The sequence below is a fragment of the Cricetulus griseus genome, chromosome 3 (assembly GCF_003668045.3).
Source record: "Cricetulus griseus strain 17A/GY chromosome 3, alternate assembly CriGri-PICRH-1.0, whole genome shotgun sequence".
NCBI lineage: Eukaryota > Metazoa > Chordata > Mammalia > Rodentia > Cricetidae > Cricetulus > Cricetulus griseus.
Genome location: NC_048596.1, coordinates 210,998,997 through 211,010,030, shown reverse-complemented (window position 1 = coordinate 211,010,030; position 11,034 = coordinate 210,998,997). Strand labels below are relative to the sequence as shown.

Here is an 11,034-nt window from a genome sequence, read left to right as displayed (position 1 = left end):
TATTTGGGTCTGATATGGGGACAGTGGGAAGCTGTCTCACTTCTGGAGTCAACTCACTGAACTCTGACAACACACGGCAGTTTACCAATAATGTGTGCATTACATTTTGCTCTTAAATTGCTTATGTGTTGGTGTAGGATATTTTTCCCTCAAGTTAATTTGTAGCACATAGGTTATTGACTTTATGTATTTCAATCCAAATTAATGAAATGTTGCTGTAAAAGCTAACTTATTTTTAAGAGCCTTGTCTTTTATCCAGTTAATTTGGCTGTTGCACAGCCAGTTGTAAGACCTTTATGTACCTTTAGCCTAAAGTTCTGTGCCTTTAACTCAGAACATTATAGCATTTAATTTGCACATTTGTTTTATCATAACATTTCCCCTTCAAGGATTTGGGACCTAGGTGTTTAGGAGGACATGGGATGATGATCATTCAGTCTTGGCTGCTTAGGACCTGAACAGGGATAGTGACTGAGGTGGGTGGGTCCCTCTGGGGGTTCATGCTAAGAGTAGGTGAAATGCATGACATTACTTTGGGTAATCTAACAGCCTTTGGTAGAAGGAGTTGGTTGTGCCTGGAATCCCTTTGCCAGCATTATTTGAAGTTTTAGGACCTGGAGTCTGGAAGGTGCCAATCATAAAAGAAAAAGAACCAAAGACAAACAAAACAAAAACAAACAACAGTAAGAATAAGGGAGTACCGGGTGTTGGTGGCATATGCCTTTAGTCCTAGCACTTGGAGGCAGAGGCAGGTTGATCTCTGTGCGTTTGAGGCCAGCCTGGTCTACAAAGTGAGTTCTAGGATAGGCTCCAAAGCAATAAGGAGAAACCCTGTCTCGAAAAACCAAAAATGGGGGTGGGGGGACGAGGAAGCATATGATGCTTCAGTACAATTTGGTGAGTTCTTAAGAAACAGACCTGACTAGTTATTTTAGGAGGTAGGCTTTATTTTATTAAAATATAATTACATCCCCTCCCCCCATTCCATGTGTTGTAATTTAAGAAAGGTGGCCGTTTGTGACAAGGTTCAAGCAGAGGAGGTAGTTATTAGGGAAAGGGATCATAAAAAGGGGAAAGGGAAGGTGGGGAGACTGGCCTCCAGGGACAGAGGGAGAGAAAGGAGGATGGGAGGTGGGCAGGGCCCTTTTAAAAGGGAATATAATTAATATGCTGCAGCTGAGGGCGGATCCTGTCAAAACCCCAAGGACAAGCCAGTACAGATGTCTGAACACCTTGTTCTCCAACTTCTGTGGTCCACTGCCCCTTGCTCTCAAATCACTGGCCTCTATTTTCTTTGTTATTGTAACACACACACACACACACACACACACACACACACACACACACAAAATCTTGCTGAACCCTCCTTACTGTTGCTCTTATGTACGCCATTTCAGGGCTGACCACCTGGTATTGGATAACCAATTAAAGGGTCCCTCTTTTGGAACAAACTACTCTGGCTGTCAACATCCCCTTGTTGCCTGTAGTTCTTTGTCTCAGGATGGGGCCCTGCGAAAAGTTTCTCTCCCACACTGTCCTGTCTTGGTAGTGTTCTTGTCAGGTCTTGGAACCCCTTACATGTTGGCCCCAAGAGCTGAGGAAAGGCAGATTTTTGGATCAAGAGTTGAGTGTCTGGAGACCATTTACCTGTAGGCAGCAGGAGCTGAGAGGAAGGTAAACTTTTGGGTTGACTGCTTAGTGTCTAGGATCCCTTACCTGTCAGTGCCAGGAACTAAGCAAGGCAGAGGTTAAGGACAAGTACATAGGGTCTGAGGACTTCACCTTACCTTTGTGTTAGTAGTTGGGAAAGGGAAGAATGGTGTATAGTGTTAGTATGTAACTCTGCAAGTGTGTATATGAATGTATCCTAGTGTGTGATTTTTATGTGAGCATATGTGTTTGTATGAGTTATTGTGTGTAGATTTTTGTGTGTGAGTTTGAAATGACATGTAAACATGAGTGTGTCCATTTGAGTGTGTATAGTGTGAATACAGGCATATATGAAGAATACTTAATGTACTGCATGTATTGTATATTTTGTTTGTAAAGCTGTGATTGTGCAATTTTAAGAGCCATTTGAGTGCAAATGTGTGCGTGTTGTTTGTGCACAAAAGTGCACTAATGTATGACATGTGAGGGTGTATATGTGCATGATTTGGGTAGATAAGTGCAAGAGTGGAAAGCATGATTTGGATAGATAAGTGCAAGAGTGGAATTGTGAGTATGCAAAGTGAGAATGTGTTGTCAGTGTGAGCATGTTTGAGGATGCAGATGTGTGCATGAGCAATTGTGAGTGAAAGTGCAACTGTGTTTAGTTGTGTGTGAGAATGTGATTTTGTGTAGCTGTGTGATTATTTAAAGTTTTGTCCATGTGCAAAGGTGTGGGTTTTCATTAGTGTGAAAGAATGGGTTTTCTGTACTCGTGAAATTTAAGGAAGATGGATGGAGCAGTATATCCTCATGTTAAGTAAACTAAACCAGGTTCAGTAAAAGACATTGTCTTACAAGTAGAGTCTAGAAATGAAATCCAATGCATATTGAAGGTGGAGAATTGGGAAAGAATGAGACAGTGGGCATATGAGATGGTAATGGGAATGGATATGATCAACTGTATTTTATACACACAAAAATATTACAATGGAATCCATTTCATAAAAATAATGTGCTGCCGGATGGTGGTGCCTCATGCCTTAATCCCAGCACTTCGGAGGCAGAGGCAGCTGGATCTCTGTGAGTTTGAGACCAGCCTGGTCTACAGAGTGAGTTTCAGGACAGACTCCAAAGCCACAGAGAAACCCTGTCTCAAAAAAATATTTATATAAATATAAATAAATGAATGAATAATGTGCTACTGTGAGGGTAGAACTCTAAGCATGGATATATTTGTTTTTTAGAAGGAAGTTTTCTGAGCATTAGGCTTTTATGGTAAGGGAGGTATCAGAAATACTGTTTTGTTATTTATATAAAGTCTATACTACTTAACATAGTAAATGGTAAGTAATGTGAGCATTGATGTTTTAAAATAATGAACACTCACTGCCATATTTTAAACATTTGGTGTAAATTTCTCATTTTCTTGGTTTTATTTTTGAGTTTACTCACTTGAAAATATTTTCAACCTGTCCAGGAATGTACGTCAAATCCTGTGTTCCCAAATTACACATTGGTGTTATGATTATCCAGTGTAAAATGCTAATGTATTTTCATTATTGTTTCTTGGAGAAAAACAGTATGTAATAGAGAGTTTAAGAGATCAAAATGAACAAGAGCATGTGAACACTGATACCCCTAGGACAATGTTCAGCATCCCTCACACACATGGATTATAACATTGCATGGAACTGAGTGGAATTCCTGTCATCAGAAGTAGCCCGGAGGAAGGGTACCGATGTACCGATGAACTGAGCTGAAAGCAGGACCAGAGCACGTGTTAATTGGATACCTGCAGCACTGTGGTTGTAAGGGTGGGGTAAACTTCAGAAGCTCTGAACTCACGTGGCTCTCCAGCAATTAACTGAGATAGTGTTGGAAAAGGAGACAGGGATTTGAGGGTTCTAGTTCTTGGGCATCTGTGTGTTTGCAGAATTTGAAAATGGGGGTATCACAGCATACTTTGCAACATGTCACAAGACTGAGCTACTGTCAAAGCTGGCTAACATGACAAATCCCTTAGCCATGTGCTTTGTAAAAGGATTCTCATTTTGTTTGAGGGTTGAGAAGCTGATAGTGCTGCTGGAGGGGATGTGGTTGTTCAAGGTGGACAGGAAGTTGGGGGAAGAAGAGGAAGAGAAGGAACAGACAGCTGTTTTAGGAGGGAGGAAAGGAAGGATGTCAGGAGCCTGAGCTAGGTAGTGTTTGGGATCCAGAAAGCCACTGAATACAGCATTATTACAGTGAGAAAAGATGGGCTGGGACAAGAAAATGGTTAACTAAAATGACAAAAAAATATATTGCTTTCCAAAACGAATCTTGGAATTATTGCAGATTTTATGAGAAACTAGAATAAAACTAGGGATAACAAAGATGAAGTCAGGGCAAAAGACTAGGAAGCTTGCATTAGTGGATATTTTGCATGGGATGTGCATTAGTTTTTCTTCAAAGTTTGTACTCACACATCTCTGAAACCATGAGAACAGACTGTTAGTTCCATTGTTGAATTTTCATACAGACCTGCAGGGACCATACTGGATTTGGAAAAGAATAGAAATTGGGAGGCTGTTCTTGCTGGGTGGTGGTGTCGCACACCTTTAATCCCAGCACTTGGGAGGCAGAGGCAGGTGGATCTCTGTGAGTTCGAGGCCAGCCTGGTCTACAGAGAATGAGTTCCAGGACAGCCAGGACTGTTGCACACAGAAACCGTGTCTAAAAAAAAAAGTTTTGTCTTCGGAGAGATTTTCTTGAAGAGCGGACCTTTGGCATTCTTAGTCTCCCTCCCTTTTCAACAGCTATATACAAGGACTGCTTTTCCATGACTGCAAGTCAGCCTTGGCAAATGACCAACAGTCATCCAGCACTCTGATAAAGACATTTTAAAAGATTTGTTATTTTTAATTATGTGTGTGAAGGAATGGGCACGGGTGACTGTAGGTGCCTACAGTCCAGGAGAAGGCGTTGGATTCTCCGGAGCTCCAGGAGGTTTGTGAGTCACCTGTGGTGGGCGCTGAAAATCAAGCTAGGCCCATCTGCAAAAGCAGTGCACACTCCTAAAACTGAGCCATTCCTCCAGCTTCGTTTTCTTTTTGAAGCAATGCAGGTCTGCTCTGCAGTTTGACAGGCTAACTCTGCACATGCGCAGTGATCTTCATTGACTTAAGACGCACGCACACGTGCATAGTTAGCATTCTGCACACTCTTGCATACTTGAGTCCACCAGCATGGCTTGACAGCAGCCGTCTTGTCAACTGTCTCTTCAGTTGGTAGACAGTAAACCAGGGACTGACTTGAGAGGAAGCTCGGAAGACTTGGCTAGTCTAGGACAAATGATAATATTTGGATCGGGCGGGGTGGGCTTATAATTTGATACGAGATGGAGAGGGTCAGCTTGTTATAACGTTAGTTGATACTGGGGCGGGTAACGGTTGGCTTGCTATAACGGTGCCTGAGATGGGAGGAAAGTACAGCCTAGAGAGATGGAGGTGGCCAGGGTGTTCCGGAGGCTTCTCTGTGCTCTGTGGCAAACAGAAAAAGAGTCTTGTAGAGACACCCTTGGGTTTCTGCGATATCGAGGCACAGGGAAACAATCTGTCCTTTGGTACTCAGAATCCTTCGTATTTAGACATGGCATACTTTCCTGACAATGATCTGCACATGGCAGCCTGTGCGGGAGATTTACCTTTTGTGCGGCTGTACTTCACTCTGGGGAAGTACGACGTCAATCACAGAGACAAGGATAATAGGTAAGAGCGTCTTTAGACCTGGGCGAAGGCCAATATGGGAGCAGACACCTTTACTGGCTCCCAAAACAAGAACAGAGCGGGGAGAGCCCAGCTCTGTTCCCTGGCACCACAGGCTCACCCGGGAGAGGACCCGTGACCCAACCAACACAAAGGAAGAATTCTAGTTGCTTTCCCTTCCCATAGGAGCCCCTTAGATAGTCAACAGATTACTTAAAAGTGTTAACTAACAAAATTAAATCATTTTGTCTTAGTGTACACATTAAGAATACAATTTTAAATACATTGAGAAAAGTGAAAGACAAAAGGAATATTCTTCATAATGTATTACTTTCAAATTTAAAAATTCTTCAGATAAAATCCAATAACCATTATATATGATGCATATTAGATTGAATATATATATATATATACATATATGTGTGTGTATATATATATATATATGTATATATATATTTGATGTGTGTTGTAAGGACCTGAACTGGGAAAGTGAGTGTACCTGTTCCTCCTGCTGCATTGAAAAGTTGTACACAATTCTACCTCTTTGTTCCAGTAAGGGAAAAAAAATAACATAGCCCTTTGTTTTTAATCAACCTGCCTTAAAATATCAAACCATTAGAAGAACACAGTTATTTAATAAATTACATTGGTAGGAATATTTCACCTTTGAAAGAGGCATAGACAGACGAATATTAGCATAGTCAGATATAGCTTGTTATGCTAAGTGGCAACTCAGTTTGATTACATCCACATAAACATTGATTGTGGATTTTTATTAGCAAGCTATATGTAAAAATCTAATGTATTATTTTCAAGCATTTTAATTACAACTGAATTTCCCCCATTTTATTACTTAAGTGTTTAATTTGAACACTTGAGAGTTTCTGACCACCGTTTTATTTCTTTGTAGCTTATATTCAGTGATGCAGAATATAATCTACATTAGTGTTGGCACTGAGTCTTTTTGACTCCTGTGTGGTTGGTTGGTAATGGTGCAGCATGTACTTCTGTTATTCCTTCAAATAATCCTTTGAAGAGTAGGACTGTTCATGCACAGAAGAAAATTTCACTTTCTCTTAATTTTGTGTGTATATATGTATTGATATTTTCTGTCAATACTTAGTCTCTTCTGAAGGGATTCTTTTTATCTGTACTTATAGATTCTTAAATAGTGTAAATATAATTGAGAATGCTTTTATTTTATATAGACTTACACATGCAAATAATTGTAGATTGATTGTGCTGGATAGTTTTATGTCAAGTTGACACCAGCTAAAGCCATCTGAGAGGAGGGAACCTCAATTAAGAAAATGCCTCTATAAGATCAGGCTGTTTTCCCAATTAGTGATTGATGGAAGAGGATCCACCCCATTGTGGGTGGTGACATTCCTGGGCTTGTGCTCCTGGGTACTATAAGAAAGCAGGATGAACAAGTCATGAGGAACTAGCCAGTAAGGAGCACCTCTCCTTGGCTTCTACATCAGCTCCTTCTTCCAGGTTCCTGCCCTGTTTGAGTTCCTTTTCTGACTGCCTTCAGTGATGAATAGTGCTCTAGAAGTGTGAGCCAAATAAAGCCTTTCCTCCCTGGCATAGTCAGGGTTTCTATTGCCATGAAGAGATACCATGACTATGGTAAGTCTTATAAACGAAAACATTTATTGGGGTGGCTCACTTAGGTTTAAGTTTATTATCATCATGCTGGGAAGTAAAGCAGCATGTAGGCAGACATGGTGCTGGAGAAGGAGCTGAGAGGTCTTACAGCTTGACTCACAGGCAACAGAAAGTGGTCTGTCTCTCTAGGCATGGCTTGAGGAGATATGGGACCTCAAAGCCTGCCTCCACAGTGACACATTTCCTCCAACAAGACCACACCTACTCCAACAAAGCCATGCCTCCTAATAGTGCCACTCTCTTTGGAAGCCCCCCCTTTGTTTTCAAAGCACCATACCCTCCAAATTGCTTTGATCATGGTGTTTTACCACAGCAATAGAAACCCAAACTAGACACTGATCATAAGTACGAAAAGAAAAGATATTAATATTGCAAAGGTATTGTCTTATTTTACAAAAGTTCTTTTATAGAAACATAACTTTATTCCCCTATTCTCTCAATCCGTTTAGTCTCCAGACTTAACATGAGTATCTACACACAGTGTACATACTGCTATCATTCAGGATCCATCTCTCCTTGAAAACTTCATGTTTCTTTGCCCAGATTAGCAATATTGACTAAGATAAATCGTATTTCCTTATTTGACTCTTGCAATTCCTCTCTTTGGTTTAAAAATTTCTTGAAAACCAAAGCCCTGATTACTATGTGATTGGCTCTTGCTACTGATATTGCTGTTCTTATTGTATTTGTAAGAAGTAAAATTTATTAAATGCAAATGGCATGACTAGATTGCAATGAACCAATTGTATATATGATTGTGTTCTGACTCAGGATTTTGAGTACTAATAAAAATCTAAACATTACTACCAATTACAAAACAGGAGAAGGGAATTCCAATCACAGCATCTTAAGGTGGCTGCACCTACCTGAAATACTACATATGTTAAATTGGACTAATATCTAGCATGTTATGAGCAAAACATTCTTAATTACTTTGTATACATTTTTATTTTTATTTTATATACTAATCCCAGTTCCCCCCTCTCCCCTCCTCCTGCTCCCCCCACCTTTCCCTCACCTCACACCACTTTTGTTCCTCAGAGAGAGTAAGGGCTCCAATGGGGAGTCAACAAAGTCTGTTCCATCACGATGTTGAGGCAGGATCAAGGGCCTCTCCCCTGTGTCTAGGCTGAGCAAGGTATCTCTCCATAGGAAAAGGACTCCAAAAAGCCAGCTCATGCACTTGGGATAGATCCTGGTCTCACTGCCAGTGGCCCCACTAACTGCCCAAGTCACCCACTGTCACCTGCATTCAGGGGGCCTAATTCAGTCCTATGCTGGTTTCCCAGATGTCAGTCCAGAGTTAGTGAGCTCCCACTAGCTTGGGCCAGCTGTTTCTGTGGGTTTCCCCATCCTGGTCTTGACCCCATTGCTCATATTATCGCTCCTCTCTCTTTTCAACTGGACTCCAGGAGCTCAGCCCAGTGGGTAGTTGTGGATCTCTGCATCTCCTTCCATCAATTACTGGATGAAAGTCCTATGATGACAATTACAGTAGTCCACAATCTGATTACAGGGGAAGGCTACTCCAGGCACCCTCTCCACTATTACTTAGAGTTTTAACTGGGGTCATTTTTGTGTATTCCTGGCAATTTCCCTAGTGCCAGGTTTCTGAATAATCCCAGAATGGTTCCTTCTATCAAGATAATTCTTTCCTTGATCTCCCTCTCCGTCCTTCCCCCAACTCGACATCCAAATCCTTCATGTGCACCTCCCCACTCTCCTTCGTTTCTCCCCTCTCCCTTTCCACCCCCCTCCCTCTCATGCTCCTGATTTACTCAAGAGCTCTTGTCCTTTTCCCCTTCCTAAGTGGATCCATGTATGTTTCTCTTAGGGTCCTCTTCGTTGCCTAGTTTCTCTAGGATTGTGGACTGTAGGCTGATTATCCTTTGCTTTATGCCTAATATTCACTTATGAGTGAGTATATGCCATATTTGTCTTTCTAGGTCTGGGTTACCTCACTCATGATGTTTTTTTCTAGTTCCATCCATTGGCTGCAAATTTCAAGATGTCATTGGTTTATGTTTTTTTTTGTTGTTGTTTTTTTGTTTTTTGTTTCTTTTGTTTTTTTTTGTTTTTTTTTTTTTTTTAAACACAGTGGAGTAGTTCTCCATTGTGTAAATGTACCACATTTTCCTTATCCGTTCTTCAGTTGTGGGGCAACTAGATTGTTTCCAGGTTCTGGCTATAACAAATAATGCTGCTATGAACATAATTGAGCAAATGTCCTAGTGGTGTGAGTGTGCATCCTTTGGGTATATGCCCAAAAGTGATATTGCTGGGTCTTGAAGTTTCTACGAAACTGCCATATTGATTTCCAAGTAGCTGTACAGGTTTGCACTCCCACCAGCAATGAAGGCGTGTTCTCCTTACTCCACATCCTCCCCAACATAAGCTGTCTTTGGTGTTTTTGATCTTAGCCATTTTGATAGGTGTAAGATTGTTTTAATTTGCATTTCCTTTGTGGCTGAGGATTTTGAGCAATTCCTTAAATTCTGTGTTTAGACCTGTATCCCATTTTTTAATTGGATTATTTGGTACTTTGGTGTCTAATTTCTTGAGTTCTTTGTGTATTTTTTTATTTTCTTTTTTTATTAGTTCAAATTAGGAACAAGCTTGCTTCACATGTCAATCCCTTCTCCCTCTCCCTCCTCTCCCCCCTTGGCCCTACCCCCGACCCCGACCTACCCCCCACCCCAGAAACTGAGAAGATTCTCACCTGAATCACCACTGCTTCTTTTTGTTCTAGAGCTTTCAGTTGTTTTGTTAATTTGATAGTGTAGGATTTATCCAGCTTCTTTGTGTAGGCATTTAGTACTATGAACTTTGCTCTTATCACTGCTTTCATTGTGTCCCCTAAGCTTGTGTGTTATTTTCATTGACTTTTAGGATGTCTTTAATTTCTTTATTTCTTCCTTGACCCAGTGGTGATTCAGGTGAGAATTATTCAATTTCCATGCGTTTGTGGGCTATATGTAGTTAGTGTTGTTGTTGAATTCTAACTTTAAGTCATGTGATCCGATAAGATTACAGGGGTTTTTTCCTTTTTTTTTTTTTTTTTTTTGTATCTGTTGGGGTTTGCTTTGTTGAGGTTTGTGGTTAATTTTAGAGAAGGTTCGATTAAGTGCTGAGAAGAAGGTATATTCTTTTGTTTTTGGGTGGAATGTTCTATAGATGTCTGTTAAGTCTATTTAAGTCATAACTTCTGTTAGTTCCTTTATTTCTCTATTAAGTTTCTGTCTATCAGACCTGTCCAGTGGTGAGAGTGGTGTGTTGAAGTCTCTTGCTATTCATGTTTAGACTTTGATGTGTGATTTAAGCTTCAGTAATGTTTCTTTTACAAATGTGGGTGCCCTTGTATTTGATGCATAAATGTTCAGAATTGAGACTTCATCTTGATGAATATTTCCTGTGATGAATATGAAATATTCTTCTTTATCTCTTTTGTCTATTTTTAGTTTGAAATATATTTTGTTAGATATTAGGATAGCTATATCAATTCATTTCTTAGATCTATTTGATTGGAAAATCTTTCCCCAACCCTTTACTCTGTGGTAACATCTGTCTTTGAAGTTGAGGTGTGTTTTTTGTATTCAGCAGAAGGATGGATTCTGTCTTTGTATCCACTATATTAGCTTGGGTCTTTTTTTATAGGTTAGTTAAGTCCATTCATATTAAGGGATATTAATGACCATTGATTGTTGATTCTTGTTTTTATTGTTGTTGTTGGTATTGTGTATACATTTCCCTTCTTTGGGATTTGCTAGTGTTGTATTATTTATTGCCTATGTTTTTGTGAGTGTAACTAACTTCCTTGGCTTGGCATTTTCCTTCTAGTACTTTCCTTATGGCTGGATTTGTGTATAGGTGTTGTTTATCTGGTTTTGTCATGGAATATCTTGTTTTCTCTGTCTATGGTGATTAAAATCTTTGCTGGGTATAGTAGTCTGGGCTGGCATCCGTGGTCTCT

The 11,034-nt window shown here is 40.2% G+C and overlaps 1 protein-coding gene across 1 annotated transcript in view; it reads left to right on the top strand.

Annotated features, from left to right (window-relative positions):
* The window catches only part of LOC100772170 (putative ankyrin repeat domain-containing protein 19), a 54,793-nt gene continuing 43,759 nt past the window's right edge, over positions 1-11,034 (top strand). The window contains exon 1 of the mRNA XM_027405374.2: positions 1-5,396. Coding sequence (XP_027261175.1) covers positions 5,104-5,396 — 293 coding nt within the window. The 5' untranslated portion in view covers positions 1-5,103. The remainder of the gene's footprint in view (positions 5,397-11,034) is intronic.